The 21,229-nt window shown below is 36.5% G+C and overlaps 1 protein-coding gene across 1 annotated transcript in view; it reads left to right on the top strand.

The window, feature by feature from the left end:
- Positions 1-12,970, top strand: part of TLL1 (tolloid like 1) — a 127,049-nt gene extending 114,079 nt beyond the window's left edge. The window contains exons 19-21 of the mRNA XM_014878551.2: positions 3,872-4,085; positions 9,054-9,301; positions 10,944-12,970. Coding sequence (XP_014734037.2) covers positions 3,872-4,085; positions 9,054-9,301; positions 10,944-11,078 — 597 coding nt within the window. The 3' untranslated portion in view covers positions 11,079-12,970. The remainder of the gene's footprint in view (positions 1-3,871; positions 4,086-9,053; positions 9,302-10,943) is intronic.
- Positions 12,971-21,229: the final 8,259 nt, after the last annotated feature.

Genomic DNA, 21,229 nt, shown 5'->3' with positions numbered 1-21,229 from the left:
GATGAAAGGTATATTGTAATCTCATAACTGCTGACCTTAGCCAACCCCTAACCCTTTTTCCTGGTTTTGACTGGGGTAGGGTTAATTTTATTCACAGTGGCTGGCATGGGCCTGTGGTTTAGAATTGTGCTGAGCAATGTTGATAATACTGGGATGTTTTTATTATTGCTAAGCACAACCAAGGCTTTTTCTGCTGGCAAGGGAATTGAGGGTGTTGAGGGGAGACATAGCCAGAACAAGTGGCCCAAACTGACCACAGGGATATTCCAGATTATATGACATCATTCTCAGAATATCAAACTGGGGGAAGGAGGAGGAAGGGGATGGTATTTGGAGTGATGGTGTTTGTTTTCCCAAGTCACCATCGCCCCTTAAGGGGCCCATGTGATGGCTGAGCTCCTGCCTGCCTGTAGGAACCAGTGAATTAATTCCTTGTTTTGCTTTACCTGTGTGTGCGGCTTTTGCGTTTCCTATTGAAATGCATTTATCTCAGCCTAGAGGTTTTTAAGATTTCACACTTCCAATTCTCTCTCCAGTCCTATAGTGGGGCAGTGAGCAAGCAGCCTGTGTGGGGCTTGGGTGCTCCCTGGGGTTAAACCACTCCTCTTACTGGTGCTGATGTGGAATTGTGTATTGATCCCTGTTCACCAAAAGTAAAACAGCTGTACTGTACTGGAGGGGCTGGTGATGGTGGAGAATGAATGGTGCACTTGCTGTGCCCAATGCAAGGGTGAAAAGTAGGTTTCTAATTCAGGCAGCCTTCCTACTGCTGCTTCTGAGCAAGTATTCATATTGGCTGAATAAACTTAATCCAGACAGGTGTAGGCATGTTACTGTAAAAGCTTTTCCAATGCTTATACCCACAGCAGGCAAAATTCCAACATTCAGATATCTTCAGCAAAATATTCCATGGTCTACTTTACAAAGAAAAGGTTTTTTTAAGCTGGCTTTTGCCAGTGTAACTGGAAAAATAGACAGAATTTTACTAGGTAGAGTTTTCAACAATACCTCCATGATTTAGAGTCTGAGATGTGCTCTTCTGTGCAAGCAGTAGGGTCAATTGCTAAATTCTGTGTGTACAATATCTTTAAGTTGTATAGTGCAGCTAGGTCTCGTATCAATAATATTAATACCATAATTCCACAATGGATCATTATTTTTTCTTTCACACTGTATTGAAGTTTACTTTTCCTAGTTTTCTTGTTCAAATTGAACAAGAAGAGAATTGGTTAATTCATGTTAACAAACCACATGAATTGTAAGACTGTGCTTTCTTTTTTGAGAGGGGTATATTTATAGGAACTAATCTTTTGTTGTGACTGCCCTCACTCTGCTAATCATTGAAAAGACTTTTCCTGAACGGGCTAAATTCAAGTATTTAGTGCAATTAAGAAACGTATGAAAAAAAAAAGGTATGCACTTCAGAACTTTTAAATGAAACATGTAGATGAAGATGGCTTAGCAAATGTATGTAGTAGAGAGACTGATTTTCATGAGCTCATCAGCCAGATGTTTATGACAGATAGACCTGTGTCCCATCCAGGCAGCTGTCCTTAAGTGCCACCAGGGTATCTACTCAGTTGAGTGGTGTAGGCAGCTTCTGACTATCCAGCCCTTTCTATGTGTTATATTTCTGAACACCATTCCCACTAAGGAGACAAATCACATGGGGTTACAATAGTCATGATGGGGTAGGAATTCAAAAGTATTTTTTGCAGGAAGAGAGGATGAGATTGAATTATGCTACCAACTTCATTAGATCATTTGTGAACTCTGTTGGCAGCAACTATTCAGTTATATTTAACTTTAAGGGAAGTTTGTGTCAGTTCTCCTCTTTCAAACCTGCAAGGAAATGGCTGATTTTTAAAAAATAGAGACTGTCGTTAGGTGTTTTAAAATACCAGGCATTTTGATATTCTAAGACTATTACTGATTTTCCTATAAAAAGCAAGTTCCTTACATTCTCTATGGAATTGCTAGAATCGACTGCTATACCCACAACAGATTTAGGACTTTATCTGGTCATGTTTGAGGGACACAATATAACGTGCTGTGCTTTTGCAGGCTTAGGAATCCCAGTGAGCAATCAAATATTAAAAATAATAGGTGTGCCTTATAGTTCATAGTAAGATATCCTTCCTGGAGAGTGTTGGTTTTATTGGGGTTTTTTTCATGCTGGTGAGAAGTGAAAAAACAGATATAGTTTTCCTCTAAAAAAAATTAACTTCTGCAGGCTGCTCTTGGATCATGCCTATTGCTCCCATTGATTCCAAGTTGGCTTGACTCAATACTCTGTTTAACTAACTCGCTTACTGAGAGTTAGTCTCTCAGCTTTCTGGGGTTTTCTTAATCCATAAGATTTTATTTGGGTATAAATGACAACACATAGTTGGCATCATAAAAGCAGAATGGCTGACCATAGTTTAGGAGGAGCAGGAATGAGTGCTGTACAGCTGTTTTCATTGCCTCTGCTGTTTCAGTCCCTTAATGTAAACCCCAGACTTTTACAGTGAAATGAACCTGCATCCACTTCATCCAGCTCTTCACAAAAAACAAGTATTGTCTGAATATTGAAGTTCTCTGGGAAAAAACTTTATGTTAGCTCTTTACATATTCTTTAGGTCAGGTCTTAATATTAATTACCATTGCATTTCACACTCTCAGGGTTCCACAAGTGATTTTGTAGGTCAGATTTGTTTTCATGTACCAGAGAGAATGCTTAATTGTGATATTTGTTCTGTATTTGATAGTTCGGTTTTATTCCTTTTAATTACTATTTCTTAATCCTATTCTGTTTGGGTTGTGGGGTTTTGTTTGGGGCTTTCTTTTTTTTTTTTAATAAATAGTCAGCTACATGACTACTTATGAAAGTATATGTACTTGGTGTTTTTATGGTATTTTGTTGAACAAAATACATTTTGAATTTCAGCTTAAATTGTAGGTTACTTTATACAAAATTCACAAAGATGTATATTGTTTCACAGTGTTTACCTGAGAGGAAATTACCAGATATTAAGCTTTAGCTCTGGTCAAAATTTAGCTCTGGTCAAAAAGTCTTATCTGAAAAATCTTATATGTCCCCTTGAAATAAATTTGTTTATATCATTCTAGTCTTGGAAGACACTTTTCCATATCTGAAATGCAGGTATTAGTTGTATGTGTGTAAACAGTTTCTGTCAGGCATGGCATACACTTTTTGAAAGTGCCTGAAGTTTGTTCTAACGAATGATTAACACAATTTTGTTATTTTTCACAGTGCTTTTGCTATCAAAAATGTGACCTTAGCATGAAGGCTGAAGCCTGAAATATCATTAAGTAGTAATAGTAAAAAATAGATTTCTAGATAATAGATTAGAAAATATAGCTTTCACAAATAAACCTTCATATGGAAAAGTAATTCTCAGAGGCTTTAGTTGCAGTGTGATGTAGGTTTTAAAAAAGAGTGGGGGATGAGCCATTATGTTTTGCAGATGTTTCAATCAATCCTCAACTATGCAAGGAAACAATAATTTCTGACTTTTTGCTGTTGTGAATGCTCTGTGAAATTTGGAATAATCCTGAAAACAGTGCAAATTCAGCAGAAAGGCAGTAGTATTCTAGATTTAATATTCTCTTATAGGTAGCAGTAGGTTATAAAGATTCCAATGCCTTTCTGTATGAAGGATAATGCACTCTTGAAGTTCAGTGTCTTAACTTTTATTCCATTTTCTCAAGATCAATATGTTATTTAAATCTACAGGCTTGTAGAGGCAGTAATATTAAATCTGTCATTTTAACTGCATCCTTGTATTCTGAAACATATTAACATATATACATATGTAACGTGTAAATGCAGTCCCACAATGGGTAATTTTACTTTTTTTTCCCCCAGACATTCAATGAATTTGAAATAGAACAACATCAAGAATGTGCTTATGACCACTTGGAAGTGTTTGATGGGGAAAGTGAAAAATCGCCAATCCTGGGACGCTTATGTGGCAATAAAATACCAGATCCTCTCATTGCTACTGGAAACAAAATGTTTCTCCGTTTTATTTCTGATGCGTCAGTTCAAAGAAAAGGCTTCCAAGCGACTCACTCTACAGGTCAGAAATCAGGATGTGCTTTTTACTAATAACTTATCCGTTGTTCTTTAATGGTAGATATGCAGACTTTTTTTGTTTCTGTAGGAATGGGTTGAGTTCACAGATGTAACAGCTGTATCTAATGAAGCCTTAACTCAGTAGGAAAAGCCTGAGATTGCAGAAAGTATTCTTTAATATTTTCAATATTCCTTTCTCCCTGTCTTTCTCATAGATAAGAAATTAAAAGGTATTGAAACAGAGTCAGATAAGAAATGAGGTTCCTCAGGATTCATGACCTGAGATCATAAAAGATTGAATATCTTTTCACTGCATTTGTAAAGTAAACACTTAACTGGGACGAGTGATGCACCTCCATTACTTTCCTGTTCTAACTTAAACAAAAAATCTTGGTTTCGTGTAAACAGATATTTCTTTCCTGTAGTGCTTTAAAGGAAAGACAAACCAAAGAAGAATAAGAAAAAAACCATTAAAGACTTTCTTAGGACATTTAAAATATAATGTTCTTCGTATTTACCATTCAACTTTCTTGTTTGGCAGAAGTCATTGAAGTTGGAAACAGTGGTTTGTAATTAATAGAGTTTTGGGAACATTTTCAGTGTGTAGATTTTTCCTCCATGTTGCTTGGCTTACAGTGGCCTCTAGTGCTGAAGGTCTGAACATCCAGTGCCTGCAGTAAAACAAGGGGATTTGGGGGTTTTTGCCTTTATTTTAATCTTCAATTATAATGTCTGTCTTTACTTTCCAGAGTTCCTTCTTGTTTATCCAGGCAATAAATAATTCAGAAAATATTTCATAAATATATATGCTAGGAGAAAAGGTTTAATGACAGGTAATGGTTATTAATAGAATACTCAAGGTAATGAGTCACTGGTAATGTAATATGATATTAACCAAAGTATCCATCAAATTGATATGTAATGCTCAGCTAAAACATCCTTATTTACATAAATGCTGGCATTTTGTCTTTTTTTCCTTCTGATTTGTTCTGAATAGTTCAAAATCTTTAGTAATTTTATGTCCCTTTCAGAGAAGGACAACAGTAGAGTAGACAACAGTATATGAAAAATTTATGATCTGGGCCTTGAAAGTGAAAAGTTTAGCTACCTGTAATTCAGTTTGTTTTTCTTGTGGAAAATCCTCTTTTACAAGCATGCAATGTTTTGCCTTCCCTACTACAGTAACACTTTCCCTTAGATGCAAAATTAGATAGAAATAATGATTACCCATTTTTAATTACCTCAGGTTATGTAGTTAAAGGTCAGAACTCTTCCTAGAACAGGTGTTGTAAAACTGCTTTCTCATTTATTGTCCTCACTTTCAGTTTGCAGAATTGGAATAGTCAGTATATGAACAAATTTCAGATGAATACTTCCTAAATTCTAAAGATTGCAAGTTTTGTTATGACTTGCTGAATTTTCCCTCATATCTGCTGAGTTTTAAATATAAAAACATTCATAGCATGGACAAGCATATGCTTTTCTGAGAAACTGAGAACAATATAAAATATAATCTACCCAGTTTTTAAGAATGTTATAAAAACTACAAAGTTTACTTCCTTAAGAGAGGACATTTATTTCTGTCGGCTGCTGTAGCACAGACTGCTCCCTGAGATGACCCCTCATCACTGGAGGTAGTGTTTGAATGAGGGACAACTCGGGTCTTGCAGTCTGTTCCTCCAGTCTTGAGCCCAACACAGATGCACTGTGAGAATTCTGTGAGAATTTTACCTCGTTGCTGAGGGCACATGTGTGAATGAACAAGTGTATGGGGCAGAGGATTGTATTCCCTTAGTTCATCTTTTCTAGAAAAGAAATAATTGATGGCATGCAATGGAAGTAGACAAGGTTATGTTCAATTTTCCATAGACAGACCGGGAGTGCTGAGGAAGCTGCTGCTGTCACTTCTAACATGTTGGCAGAACTCACTCAGTGAAAGGACTGGTGTGACACAACAGCAGAGAACGAGCAGCTGGATTCTATGCCCAGAGCTGTCTCTGCTGCTGCATTCCTGGCATCTTCATGATTTAGTTATTATTCCAGTAGATGCTGTTGATGATGTTGATTTCCCTTCTATGACACTTTTTGGTTTGAAGTGCTATCCAATTTCCAAATTTCTATTTAATATTTCAGAAAACAGGATGGAAATGTAGCACGAAATACAGTAAAATAAAAAAAAATAAACTGGGTAGAAAGGCTTCCTTGGGTGGAGCAAAACTTATAAAATGCTGTTTTAAAAGTGTAACAGTTTTAGAAGATTCTGTCATATTTTCCCCTCTCAGAAAAGGCATAACCCATCCAAGAGGAATTAATAAAAATGCTCCTGACAGAACATTAAATATCATTGCTCAGGGAGTGATCTGTCTGCCCTAACTCAGGCATCTAGTTCTCTTCTGGACAGCTTCATTTATGGTGCCTGGCCTCCAGCCACTGCTCTAGGAGGTTGCAAATCTACTCTAGCTCCTATTCGTATCTGTCAGTGTTGGGAGGATGTCTCAAACAAATTTGGATATCAGATATCACTCGGTTTGGAGGCCTGTGTTGCTTCCAAAATAGCTGTAATAATTCAGTATGGGAGTGCTGTATCAAATTTATAATCTTGTTTCATTAGCTCAGATGGTGTGCATTTAAGTTTTCCCAACTGTCTGTCTGTCTTGTTAAACAGTCAGGAAACTACTGCTCGATTTGTTCTTATGTTTGTAAGAAGCCTAAAACTCCCCAGAAAGGTCATGAAACATGAGAGGGTTTTTGTGCCTTAGATGGTCTTTCACTGAAGCTACCAGATCACCATCATTTTACCAGTTGGACATATTCCCTTACAGCCAGAAGCAAACATCTGCCTAGAGCAGAGCAGCTGAGCCTGCACAATGGAAACCACAATGGGTTAGGTCTGGTACCAAGGCTAAGGCAGTGCTGCGTGGCTCTGCTCTGTTCTCTGCCTGTCCCACGTGTCCCAATGCTTGTCCCAGTGCCTTGTCGTGCAGGCTGGATGTAGACTCCTGAAACTACACCTTCATTCTTAAGAAACTGAAAATCTGCCTTGTAATTTCTATTCTAAAATATGAGGCTATAATCTGTGAGAGAAGGGCATGGGAACAGGAATTGTCATTTTCTGTGGTTGTATGGCTACAACTTTCCTTTAAGCTCCTGTCCCCTTTAACAAGCAGAGAGAAAGAATGCAGACAGTTCATTAAATGTTTTCTTGTTTGCAGCTGTTTGGTGTCCAAGGTAGGGAGATGTTCCTAATACTGGCAAGAGTCCAGTCAAACAAAAAATAAACCCAAACCAACCCCCTCTCCCCTCAACAAAAAAAAACCCAAAAAAACAAAACAAAAAACCTGAAACAAAAACAAACCCCAAAATAACACCCCCCCCCCAAAAAAACCCAAAAAAACCCAACAAAACAAGGAAGCAAATGATATTCAGAGTAGAGAGAAAAACCAGTACGTTAGAATATGAATGAGAAATAACTGTTTGAACTATCTTTCATGCCAGTGTTTTAACATGTGCTCCTATTTGTTCTTTAAGAGCAAAAAATTTGAAATTTCAGCTTGAACTAACCATGCATAATGGATTCCATTATTTATAATGGAATTATTCCATAATTTATATTTCCAGGTTTAATTCCTTCATTTCCCTGTTAAGAAAAAACTCACTCTTTTTAAAAAGTAAGGATTTGGTCATTACCATTACTAACTCTTAGCTGAAATGTGACTCCTCACAATATAATAGTGCATTTGGTCATGTTTAGTGTGGGTGGAGTCTGTGAAGTAAGATTCAAAGTGTCTCTTCACCAAAGTTTAGAAAGATTTGAATCTTCCTGTTTCAGGTTACTCTAAAATGATTGATCAATAATATTTACATATTTTTATTTTCAAATGAAGATAAAATTATCTGTTCATTTTTAAAAAAAAATTAAATCTAAACTTGTGAGTATTTTGTTCAAGCTCATTTGTACTTGATGTTTTTATCGAGTGCTGTAAGAGATGATTTGTTCTTGATGAGAAACCAAAATGAAATTATTCTGTTTGCACTGAAGTCTTTGTACATGTAAAAAAACCCCTTTTTTCTACCTTTTGGAAATATGATGCATTTTGGAAACAATTTTCATCTGTTCTTCATTGGGTTCCAATAGCACTTTTATTATTTGTTGTACACCTTATTCACCTATACACTAAAGCTAATTTATATTTAAATTCTGAACTCTTTGAGCAGTTATAAACAACCTCTAAACTCCCACATCCATTTTGCAACTGCATGCAAATAGAGATTTATCCTAAAATAATGGTTTTGACAAAAGGCATGGATGTCCTGCCAAAGGTTTGCTTCAAGAGCAGGCTTTCAGCTGCAAGACTTTCTTGGGTAGCAGCAGCTTCCTCCTAGCCCACTCTTTTGCAGAGAAAGACCTGCTCATAAATTCCACAGCACACAAGGTAGCAAGCTTTGCAGTGGTACTTAGTATTGAGCTGGCTCTCCAGCTGCCATGGTATGGTTAAAGATGACACGACTGTGAAACAAGAGTTTTGCACTCAATCACTGACTGCATGTGTGCTGGAGCTGATCCTCCCCTATCACTTGCAAATGGTGTCATTAACTCCTGTGGAAGTGTCATCACTGAGATGTGGTACCCTCACAGTAACTGTCTTGCTGGCCACAGGAACCTTTCCAGTGCCTACTCAAAGACTGTCATACTGCTTAAGCCACATTCCTTTGGTGTTCCCTGTCTTTGTCTTTCACTTGAAAATTATGAACTATGTTCAAGTCTCTCTAGTTATAAAAGAGAACTTATATAAGAAAACTCAGAATGATGGAGCTGTATTCATACTGTGTAGTACTTTGCTCTCAGCTTGTTTGATTAACCTGCTGGTGACATTAAAAAGCACTCAGCCTGAATGAGACTGGGCATCTGTGAAAGGAAAACACAGATTTGCGCTGAATAAACTTCTTCATCTTTTTTCCCCCCTCCATTTAGAGTGTGGTGGTCGGTTGAAAGCTGAGCTCAAGGCCAAGGACCTGTACTCCCACGCTCAGTTTGGTGATAACAACTACCCCGTTCAGGCAGACTGTGACTGGCTGCTGGTGGCCGAGCGCGGCTCCCGCGTCGAGCTAATGTTCCAGACATTCGAGGTTGAGGAGGAGGCAGACTGTGGCTACGATTACGTGGAGCTTTTTGATGGTCACGATAAGACTATGAGACTTGGGCGATTTTGTGGATCTGGGGTAAGTAAATAGATATAAACCTTTTGTATTTTTCATTTCTACAAAAAGAATATGAAAGTCAGGGCAGAGGAAGGGGAGGGTCATGAGATCAGTCACTACACCTTATAGTGAAGGTATTAGATTATCTACTTCAGATTTTAATGTATAAATTTGCAGGCTTGTAGTACAATCATTCCCTTGAAATACTTTAATCAATAAATATTCTTACCTATTTTTTGGACAAAGTATTGTAATGTTATGTTAAGCTTTAAGTAGCTGGCAGTGGCATGTTTATCAGCACAAAGAAAAGTTAGCAGCTTTTTTTCCTTATGTAGACAGAAATGCAGCGTTGTTGAAAATTATTACATTAAAGTTCTTTGAATTGGAAAGAAGCTACATTTTACAGTAGGAGGGGCAACTGGGAAGTATTTATAGTATGCTCACTGACTTTTAAGTTTGATTTTAGGAAAAAAAGTGCTCCTAATTTGGATGATTAATATGGGCCTTAAGAAAACTGCGAAATCCTATACATATTCTGACACATTTTAACTGTGAGACATGAAGGAAATTGACCAGATGATACCCTAAAAATGCTGTATCTTATTTCTCATTTTAGACCTATATTGGTTTAAGATACCTTGTGAAAACTGGTGCAATGATCCCAAAGTCCTCATTATTTCTTTACATGTGTGCCAGTGCAAGCACACTTTCATACATATACTCTTTGCCTAGATAAAAGGCTTCAAAGACTCTACATTAAATGACAGGAACTCTTAAGTGTCTCTTAATGTGTTACTTTTTTCAGCCACTGTGCTGGATCAAACATCTTAGTCATTCAGACAACTTACCTGTAAACTGGCTTAAGTCCTTTCAGTGCATTTTTGAACACTAATTAATGATGCCCAAAAGGGGCTTCCACTGGAACTGTATGAGATGTATTCTAAGGGAAATGCTACAACTGAGCCTAAAATCTACTAATTTACACAAAACAATATTTTTTCTTTGCAAGTTACCTTATTTTACAAGTAAAAGGGCAGTGAATAAGAAAATGGACTGAATTATTTTCTTCTTTTGGGGGCTTGGGATGAAGTGGTTGAGCATTGGTTGGTAGTGGTTTGGTTCTGATAAGATGTAAATGAATGGCTTCAGATGACACATAGGATAGGTACAGTTAAATAGAAAAGCAAAAATGATCCAAACTGAAGTAGGAAAAAGACACTGTTAGTCCATATTACCACCTTCTCAACTTTAGAAGGAGGATTTGGTAGTTCAGCTGATACTTCTGATCAATGTACTTCAGTAATAAAACAGGACATTTTGAGGGCTGTGAAGAATAAGATAGAAAATAGATATTGGCCTCTGTTTGGAATTTTTGGCATATTTTATATGGTTCTGCTCAGTCACTTTCTCCAGCAGAGAGAGAGTTTAGGTTATTAGGAGTTTAGGTTATTTCCTCAGTCTGCCTCTAAAATTCCTAGCCTATAACTGAGAGCACAATGAGATAGAACTATTCTATCTGATGATGTCAGATGGCATTGTATGAGACACAGTGGAATTACATTATGAGGTCTAGCAAGAAAATAGAAATATTCATTAAAAAAAAATAGTGAATGAATACAGAGAGTGGACAGATAATATTTTTCTTCTTATTCATTTATTTTAGCCACCAGAAGAAATTTTTTCAGCAGGAGAATCTCTTTTACTTCACTTTCACACTGATGATACAATCAACAAGAAAGGATTTCATATACGATACAGAAGTATAAAATATCCAGATAGCATGCATACCAAAAAATAACATGAGAACCTCTATGCCAGAAAAGAAGAGTGAGAAAGAAAGAACGCACAGTGAAAAGGAAGGAAGGTGTGTCTTTTTTTTTTTTAAACTGACATTATTAGCACAAATGTTTAATGTAAGTTCAGTTGAAATGCTGACTTACAAGACCAGAGACTGAAATAAGAGAAGAAAATCACCTATCCCAATGGAATAGTCAAGACGATGATGTGCAGGCTCCATACTTGACTGTCTCTGCAGAGCTTGGGAAAAGACTTTGCATGCAGGGAGAATATAAAAGTTTTTGTTCATGGTACAGTATTTGCTAGAACAGTGTGTGGCTTCAATCAGTTTCATTCAGGGGAAGTGATCCTGCAGACCATCTTCGTTCTGACAATTGTAGGGTATCTAGGAGGAAAAGAAGCTCTTTTAGGTCACACACTCAAAATACTGTCCTTCTACCTAGTTGCTTTGACTTTGGATCCTGCATACGGCGTTATCAGTGTACAAGGACTGGAAAGAAGATATGAAATGGGAAGTCCTTCCTGCATTGTTCTGTATTTTTTACAAATGCCCCTGTCATATCAGTGTTTTGAAACTGGAAAATCCTACTTCTGAAACATAGCTAATCTATAGAGTATTTTGTTTTACTAATGACTGAGAAGTCTGAACTGTTACATCAGTCATCACTAGTGACAAACCACTGGTTGACTGAATTTTAATGGTGTAAGCATCTGAAAATATTTGGTTTACTGGTTAAGTAAGCTATCTCTGATGATGTGCTCTTATTTTGCACTGAATATAGAAAGAGACTGAGATGAAAACCTGTCCTAAATCACAATCTATATCCATGAGAAAGAGAAAGGGTCAAGGATCATCTGAAACGCCTCCTACTGAATTTGTTTTCAGCAGTAAATTTGAAACCACTGCTAAGCTTTATTTCTTTGGACCTTTTTTGTGAATGAGCTATTTGCCTGATTCAGTTACTCAGAAATGAAGCTGCAGTAGTGTCCAAAAGACAAGTTTCCCAAAGAGGTTTTTTGTTAGTTTTTTTTTCCTAAGAGCAAGACTATCCATGCTGGTGAAAAGAGCAAAACAAAACAACAGACCCAGGATTTTTTTTTTATATCAAGTGTGAATTCCTATGGTGCTATTCCATGAACATTTAAAAAAAGAAAACCAAGAAGTTTTAGACTTTTGAGCCAACAGTTTGCAGATCATGAATGTCTCACTATACCTGGCTGCATCTGGAGAAGGAAAGCTTTACTGCTCTGATGGAAAGTAGGTTGCAATGGCAGTGCTATTCCTGTGGAACAACTACTATTATTGCCTTAGAATCCTCGCACACAATCAGACAGATCTTCCTGTAGATACACTTCTAATTTGATAAATAATTTGACAACTCGAGCATCTTAGCATACACTATCAAAAGGATCTTCAAGCAAAAGCCCCATCTGCAGAGAGAGATCATCTGCTGTAAATACAGTGACCTGCTTTTGATGTAGAGATATGTTACATTTAGAACTGAGATATTCTTTGTGCTTTAGGCCGTACATGGCTCTAGTCATAATGTATATGCATTATGTAAGTATTGTATGAATGAGTGTTCCAGGAGAGTGAGAGATATTGTATGGGTGAATTTGGAATTGTTTCTTTATGTGCCAAGTTCTATCAGGACCCTGTTTGACTGTAGCAACTTTTCTTTAAAGGCTTCATAGACAGATAACAAGGACTTCTAGTTTGCAAGACTCAACTTTAAATGAAGTATTATGTTTCACTTACAAGAAATATTATTTTGATATCCTTTGATGTAAGTTGCTACTCAAATTAGCTTAGTTTTTGTTTCCTTCTATGAACATACATTGGCACTAATAAATCTGACCTTTTTTTATAAAAATAAAAACCGAATGTCTGTATAGGTCTCTTTGCTTGTTTTTAACAGCCCTGTTATTACTCATACATATTTTTCTTTTAGATAGCTTATATGTGTGAAGTTCAAAAACATAATAATTTCTGTGTCTTTATAATGCTGCTCCACTGTCTTTTTGGCTCATTTTTTCAGGTTGTTCTGATCAAGAAATGAACTATAACCGTTTTCTCCAAGGTCTTTTACTACAAAATTCAGGCAGAGATATTAAGAAAGTTAAAAAATTAAAACCTATATTCTTGATGTTTTGCATAATTTATCAGCTGGATGGAATTCCAATGCTTGAATTTCCAAAAAGAAAAGCAAGCAGCAACAGAAGCAGTGTCTTGCTGGCATGGTTAATCAAAAGGATCTGGGAAAGTCTGAGTCTGAGAGCAAATGCAAGTTTCCATGCTATCTTATTTTCCACTTTTCTTTTCTGGTCTCCTCTTAATATTATCTCTCTCTGTTTGCTAAAGTCTTCCTTTTCTCTAAATTTGACTTTTATTCCCCTCAAGATTACTCTAATAACCACAGGGTTGAGCCAAGATCATTATTTTTTTGAAAGGTTTCTATTGTTATTGTTGATTCGTACAGGCCCCTGTATAAATCCTGCTGTCCTATGTCAAATAGTGCAACAGGAATGGATGGAGAAGAGATTGGACTGGGGGCAACACATTATGGAGTATTTCCAAAACCCTGTGGAAGATTATTCTTTGTGGTCATACCAAAGTATTGCTTTTGAGCACAGCATTTCTGGGATTTTTTCACATGGAATATGTAGAAGTCAGAAGAGAGTAGCTGCCATAACTTTAAATGCAAAGTTTGATTTTGTTTCCCTGATTGGTTATTCCTTTGTAGCTCTCATATGCTTCAGAGTGATGAAAATGCAGAAGGTGTTCTTAATGATTATCTTGATGATAAATGGACCATATGGGTTCTATCTTCTCATTGGCCATGATCCTAGTCAGTGCCTCGTGGTGCTATCAGATGCTTTAAAAAACACAGCTATTTACAAGTCCTAGGAGATTTTTCGTGATGTAATGAAAAATGACATATGCAGTGAACTCCTCCCTTATAGGGGACGTATGTGTTATAACTAGCCTAGCAATAAGGAAATAATGAAAAAGTAATTTATTTTGATTTTTGAAATTGTGAAAAGCAGTGTGGGTTATCCACATGTGCAGTTCCAGCTTTGAGATCCAGTTACAGTGCATTTACTGGCAACATTTCCATCAGGGTGAAGATGATACTTTTTCTGCTTCCTATTTGACACAAACTTTTTTGACTGTGGCAAAGTCAGTGAATTTAAATTACTTTTCCTGGAGCATATGATAAACTTTTCTTCTCAGCTACATAAAGAGCTTCTGATGTGCTGAGTATTATTCTTTAATGTTAAATTCAGTTTTAAGTGTTATTTTGATGGGATGTACAGGTTCTGTGTGGCTCACAGGCTCTTGGACCATTAAAGTCTGTGGCAGACCAAATCCTGTAATCAGTATCACACACAGATAAGAGGGAAGGTAAGGTATGTTTGTAAGAGGCTTTCCTTGTGTCCTTAAAAAACCCTCCAAACAAACAAAAGAGAAGAAAAGTTAAAAGAGTATAAAAGTCATCAGTGAAAGCAGTTAAAACGGTTGCCTTACATAGAAGCTGTGGTGGTCAAGCTGAAGTGAATGAAGCAAGGTAGGTGCACACACAGCAGATTTTCTGGTTTTTGCTGGCCTTTTGTTATAGCCTACAACATATTTGAGTAATATTGCCTTGCTGGGAGACCCATGAAACAGCGAGTTGACCTAAGCATGGGTGAGAGCCAAATCAGATCCTTAGTATAGTATTGCAGCATTGCTTTTTCATTTAAAGCAGATTGCTTTTGAACCACTGTAAAAATTAAATTATTGGATGGAAGCTTTATCTACCTGAGGAATCAGTTCTGCACTTTTGCTATGGTGTCGTGGTGCAAGTGGCACACCTAATTTGTTCTAACAGAGGAAATTGTTGTTGATCTCACAGGCTGTGTGTGTGCTGCACTGTGTGCTGCAGCACCACAGAGAGTGGTCACCATCGAGGCTCAGTGGAACTTTTATAATTAAATGGTTCTGTTCTGCCAAAATTTACAGATCTCAGAGTTTAGGGACCTGATATGTGTATGCAATTTCAGGAAAGTGTTCAATCTTAAAACAGACCTGGCCAGTAACCAGAGGAGAATTTTGCTTTGACTTCAAGTCTAAAATGAATTCATCTGAAGTGAATAATAGGAGGGGATTGGTTATATCACGTTAACATACCTGATCATACAGATTGGCAGAAACTTATTAAATTTTGATTTTATCATTGATGATTATGATTTGAATACTAATTGGTCAGTCAAAAAAAGAAAGAGGAGTCAGAACAAAGTGCCTCAAAGAGCAAAATATAAGGCTACCACAGATACAACTACATTACATTAAAGAAAAGAACAAATCTCCAAAGTCAGCACTGTTACTAATACATTATTTTTTAAATGCATCCTTCATATTCTTTAAAAATGCTTTCTGATGTATTGCTTTCACCTACCTAGGGAACAGTTATATGACTAATTGCATTGGTTAGTGAAATCTTCAAACAGAGAACTGAAGACAACCTAAGAAATGGCTTGCTTTGGTTCCTAATCATGCATGTCTACATACATGTCTATGTACCATTTGGGGGGGGGGGGAAGGTGGGTAACACTGAGCTATAGCTCTTACAGGTTGAGCTTTTCTCCCCTCTAGCACTATCAAGTTTTTCTGCTCTAAACTGTATACCTGGGACAACATTTTAATGTTATTCTGCTTGATCTAATTCAATTAATCAAAATAATAAGCAGCTGCTTAATATCGTTTCATGGAATCCAAATTAATGAAGTCTGATTAAACAGAAAGAACAAAGGAAAATGCATTTTGCAAGTTATTCCTTGCTGAAAAATGTTCTCATTTCCCCTGATTTTTCATTCTGAGTTCACAAAGAAAACAAGCTATGGCAGTGGCAAAAAGTATTTACGGTACAGTGGTACAGTGAACAGCAAAAGGAAACATTAGCAAGGCTTGAGCCTCTCTGTTTGGATCCCATTTCTGCAATTGTTTTCCCTGGTTTTTATTTGTAACCCATCAAATCTCATAATAATGCAAGACTAAGTGATATGACAGCGACAAAAAGACAGATATCAGGGGTTTTTTATGTGTGTGAATGTCTTCAGTGGCCTTCATATGTAGTAATTTTTCCTGTGTTGTTGTGACTGCTGGAATGGATCCCTGAATTTCTGCACGTATGTTAGAGGGTGTTTACCATGTGATAGCAACATCTGAAATACCACTAATGCTAATAATCATTAGGAATATAAAATCCTTCAGAGCATGCTCAATGACCTTTCTCTCCTTCCACAGTAGTCTTTTCTAGGGACATGACAGGCAAGTGTCCACACAATGAAATGCAATGAGGGAAAGTTAAAGTTAAAAAGGAAAGATGAAAAAGGCATTTCGGCTCTCATATGGCATGTTATTCTCATGGAGTAGAGTGAGATTGTTTAGAACATGCTACAAGAATATATGTGTGAGAAAAAAAATTAATCTGAAAAATACAATATTTACGCTGAGTGTCAGGAGACCTCTTTAGTGTTATAGACAGAATAGTTTCCCAGGGTGATAGTCCAATGTCTCAAATCCATCTCTCAAATATCAGGAGCCATATTGTACAGTGTTGTCTAATGAAGGGAGAGCAGTACCCAAAGATGCCTTTCAATTATGAAACTGCTCAAATTTGCGCAAAACATTTGCTATATGTTCAATTAATTTAATAGTAATAGCAATCCACTTTTGTAATTGAAAGAACTGTAGCTAGTGAAGAGGAAAATGCTTCTATTACAATAGATAGAATACAATAATGACTCACATCTGCTACCAGGACATCTTGAGTGATAAGTCTCAAGGAGAATATTAATATATAGCAGGTGTTGACAGTTGTTGAGATGCCTTTAGGGAGCTGATGTTCTGAAGAGCTGCATGGACAAAAGCTGACTTCTTTGAGACATCTTTACTAATATGCTCGCCTTTCTTACATTGTTGCTATTTCTTGTGATGGTCATGAGACAAACAATTTTAATTACTAAAATCCATAGCCTTGACTATGCTGTATAGGAAGACCATACAGAGCTGAAAATATTACCTATTGACAAATAATTACATAAAAATACTTATTGTTATTATGTCAGCAAAGGCAATGTTATAGTGAAGACATTGAATAAAACGTCTTTGGAATTTTTCTAGGTAATCGCAGTAGCAACTCAATTTTTATACTTTTAATGTGAAACTTCCTTGAGATTGCTGCACCACTGACATAATACTTTTTAAAATGTGCATTTTAGAGTAGATAAATCCTGAATTTTCTTAGTCAGTTTGCCCTGTAGGACATAAAATGACGTTAGTGCTAATTTTAGTTTACAACTGTTTAAAGTATCGGCTGATTCATTATATCATTGGAAGGAGTTGGTTTGGGGTTTTTCTAATGCTATAAAGGAGTATCTTAACATTTGGAAAATTTAGTGTGTGCTAAATGAATTTATTGTGTGGCAACTTACCATAATGTCTGTTAATGGTGAGGGAGGGAGAAACACGAGCAGGGAGCAGTAGCTCTCAATGTTGTTTACACACAATCTGGCTCTCAAATTCTCTATTGCAAAGGCCATGCTAGTGTTATGCTTATGTATAGCCACAGTGAAAGTTCTGCTGAGAAAGTTTCAAAATACTTTTGTTTCAGGAAGCCGTGAGAAAATATTGATTCTAATGAGAGCAGTGAAGCCTTGAGAAAATATTGATTCTAATGAGAATAGCTGTATGAATAAAAATCAGACTTATATTATCTTATTTTTAAAAATTTATTTTAGAGGCATTAATTCCAAGTGTTTCTTAGTGTTGGTTTGGCAGAACGAGGAATGAGAGGCTATTTGGGTTTGCCTTTCAAAAAAGGTCCTTGGCCTGAGGATCTCCTTTCTTAAGGAGACAAACAGAAAAAATGGTTAGTTTTCCCCTTGAAAATGGTTAGTTTTCCCTCGACAGTTGGCAATCCCTACAGTTGCTGGTTTTTACCCCAAAAAACTGGATTGGTTGGTGGATTCACTGTATCACACTGAAAACAACAGAAAAAATACTAAAAATATAAATTGGATTAAATTTGTTTACTTTATACTGAGACTACTTAACTAAATTCAACCAGTAGCAAGGAGGTTTGCCAGAAGTAAGATTACATATGTGCAATTGCCTCTCTTCCTTTCCTTGAGCAAAGCATATATCCTGTTTCTTCTGGGAAGCCACAAAATCGCTGCTTTTATTTAAACTCTCAAAGCAAATGACATTGTAAGAGCAAGTTGGAGAAAAAAAAAAAGGGTTTGAATCTCTAAGCTTCGATTGCTAGAAGCAATTTGACGTTGTCACAATATGCCTTCATACAGAACTCTTGAATCTGAAAATAGGATTTGACTACAGTGCGGAATGACTGAGGAAGAACAGAAAAACTGAAATGTTATAATAGATGTTGTAATAGTGGTGTTACTGCTTTTGCACACAAGGGAAGACCTTTAATTTTTTATTGTTACTTTTGGTCATGATCTTCACAGCAGTTTGCATACGAATACAGAAAATACCCCAAACATGTCCTTTAAAATCCCTTATTCTGGGTGAAGTTGTTGAATGAAGAACAGCTGCTTGCATCCTAAGTGAGATTGATTGTTTCAAGTGAAAAAAAAAATCTCTGGAAATAGTGTTCAAATGAAAAATGTATGCTCTTGCCAGCAACCCCAGTGCTTGATGTCCTTCCAAAAAAGAGGACTACAGTTGCGTGTTATGGCACTTCATTAAATACTGTGTTCTGATACAAGTCACCTGAGGAATACTTCAGAATTTGTTGTTCTGTTTCCCACTTCATTTATCCAAAGTGTAAGAAATACAGTGGAAATCAGAAATGAGTTCGTAGCAAAATTTATGGTAGAATAACATCAGGATTGCATTTTGAAATGGATCCCTGGCAGGAACAGTAGAGTTCTGAAAGAGACCTACAGTTTACCCCAGCCTACATGCACATCTTGCCTCCTTTGTATTTTGTCATATTTCTTCACTGAACTGTATTCCCACCCAGAAAATAATTTATCAAGATGCTTCTTCAAAGTTGTTTTCATCTTTCCCACTGGAAATTTCTTTTGAGGGAAATTGTCTCTTCTAAACAATCATAATTAACTGCTCTTTAATTAGGCATGAAGAAGAGAGAGGCTTTGTTTATAGTCATTTCAGTTAAATCTTGGTGGCTAACATGGCATAGTTTGTGACATTGTTTCTTTTGATTATTCCCTTATGGACTCTGAAATAAACTGTGAGTGCTTTGAAGAGGATATGTTGGATTGACTGAATATGAGTGAGTTTTATGTTGGTTTGCTGGTTTCTCTTATTTCATTAAAATGCAGCAATTTCCATACTGTTCCTGCATGTCTCAAATATATTTCAGTGTAAGAATAGTTCACCAACCACTATTTCATTCTCTAGTATGCTCCTGCCCTTGCACAAGTTGCAAATGTCCAGTATAACTATCTTGTATAACCATCTTTGTAGGATAAAGGCTCTGATATGCAGTCTTCAGTCACCAGACAGTAACTAAGAATAAGCAAAAATGAAATAAAGAATAGAATTAAAAAGATAATCTTGCAGCAGGTTTTTGCAAGAAAAGAAAAATAAAGCCAAATAAAAAAAATTAGAAAATTAATCCAGGGATGAGAGAAATCTAATGAATGCAGGAGAAAATGAAAAGACGTAACTTTCTTAAAGTGGTACTTTTGCATTGTAAAGAATATGTGAATATCAGGATGAAATGAAAGCTGAGAAGAATGTGAAGAGGTTTGTGGTGGGTTTAGCTATAATAGAGTTAATTTTCTTCACAGTAGCTGGTATGGGGCTATGTTTTGGATTTGTGCTGGAAACGGTGTTGATGACACAGGGATGTTTTTGTTATTGCTAAGCAGGACTTGCACAGAGTCAAGGCCTTTTCTGCTCCTCGCCCCACCCAGCCAGTGAGGAGGCTGGGGGTGCACCAGGCGTTGAGAGGGGACACAGCTGCAATAGCTGATCCCAACTGACCAAAGGGATATTCCATACTGTAAGACATCATGCTCAGTGGTAAAAGCTGGGAGAAGAAAGAAGGGGAGAACATTTGCAGTGATGGCTTTTAAATTCTGCACCAAGGGAGCATTTAATGGAAACTGGAGATGGAAATAGTGGTTGTGGCCAGGCACTGCACAAAAGCTTCAGTGACATTTATGGAGGTAAAAGCATTTCATTGAGTTTTCTTTAAATGTCAGTCATGTTGTAATTTTTCACATTTTTCTGTTGATCATAATATATCACCTAACTGCATTTGGCTTAGATTGGTGGATGAATAGCAAACCTTTCCAGTTTTGAAACTAACTTTATTATCACTTTTTTTGGTCCTGTACAGAATGGATTTAGTGCTATTTACCATATTTTTATAAAATCTACAGACTACAGCACTCTTCTCATGGCCTGTGCCAGGACCATGTGTCATTCATTTGGGATCACACGATCAACATTGGTAACATCTAGTCTGATTTATAGAGCCGATGATTGCTATTAATAAGCATCAGAGTTCTATAGTAACTTTATTGCTGTATACCATAGCAGGACCTAATGGCCATATCCAGCCAATCTGTGTTTTTCCAAGGTCTGTTTTTCATCCTGCAACCCTATCCAACATACCTGTATGTGACTCAAAAAAAGAGATAGTATCAAGTCATTAATTAAAACTTGTAAGAAAATTTGTTCCCACAACTAGAGTGATTTGAAATAACTTTATTATGTGCTGCAAAAACATAAATAACAAAGATACAACATTTTTTCCTGAAATGCTATTAGCTTTTACTACTTTGTGTGATGGATTTAACCCAAAGGTCATGCGGAAGTTTGAAATATTTTGCAATTCCTTCAGAAGGCATACCATGTCTAGGAATAGATAGATATACAAAACAGGATAATGTAGTCATTGTGACAACTATGGAAGTAGGAAATGCAACAACACCTTCCACTGGATTCCATATTTGTAAAATATGGAAATATATTTGTAATATAATAAAATTTTATCACCAGCATATTATAAAATAAATCACCAGTAGCTTTTGTTTGGAATTTTCTTTGATAAATGCTGGACAGAGAAATGCCTTATGTGCTTTCTACTACTGCACTTTTGTCTTTAAAGC

The sequence above is a fragment of the Sturnus vulgaris genome, chromosome 4 (assembly GCF_052056855.1).
Source record: "Sturnus vulgaris isolate bStuVul1 chromosome 4, bStuVul1.hap1, whole genome shotgun sequence".
In the NCBI taxonomy this organism is placed as follows: Eukaryota; Metazoa; Chordata; class Aves; order Passeriformes; family Sturnidae; genus Sturnus; species Sturnus vulgaris.
This window is presented reverse-complemented; position numbering and strand designations above follow the sequence as displayed.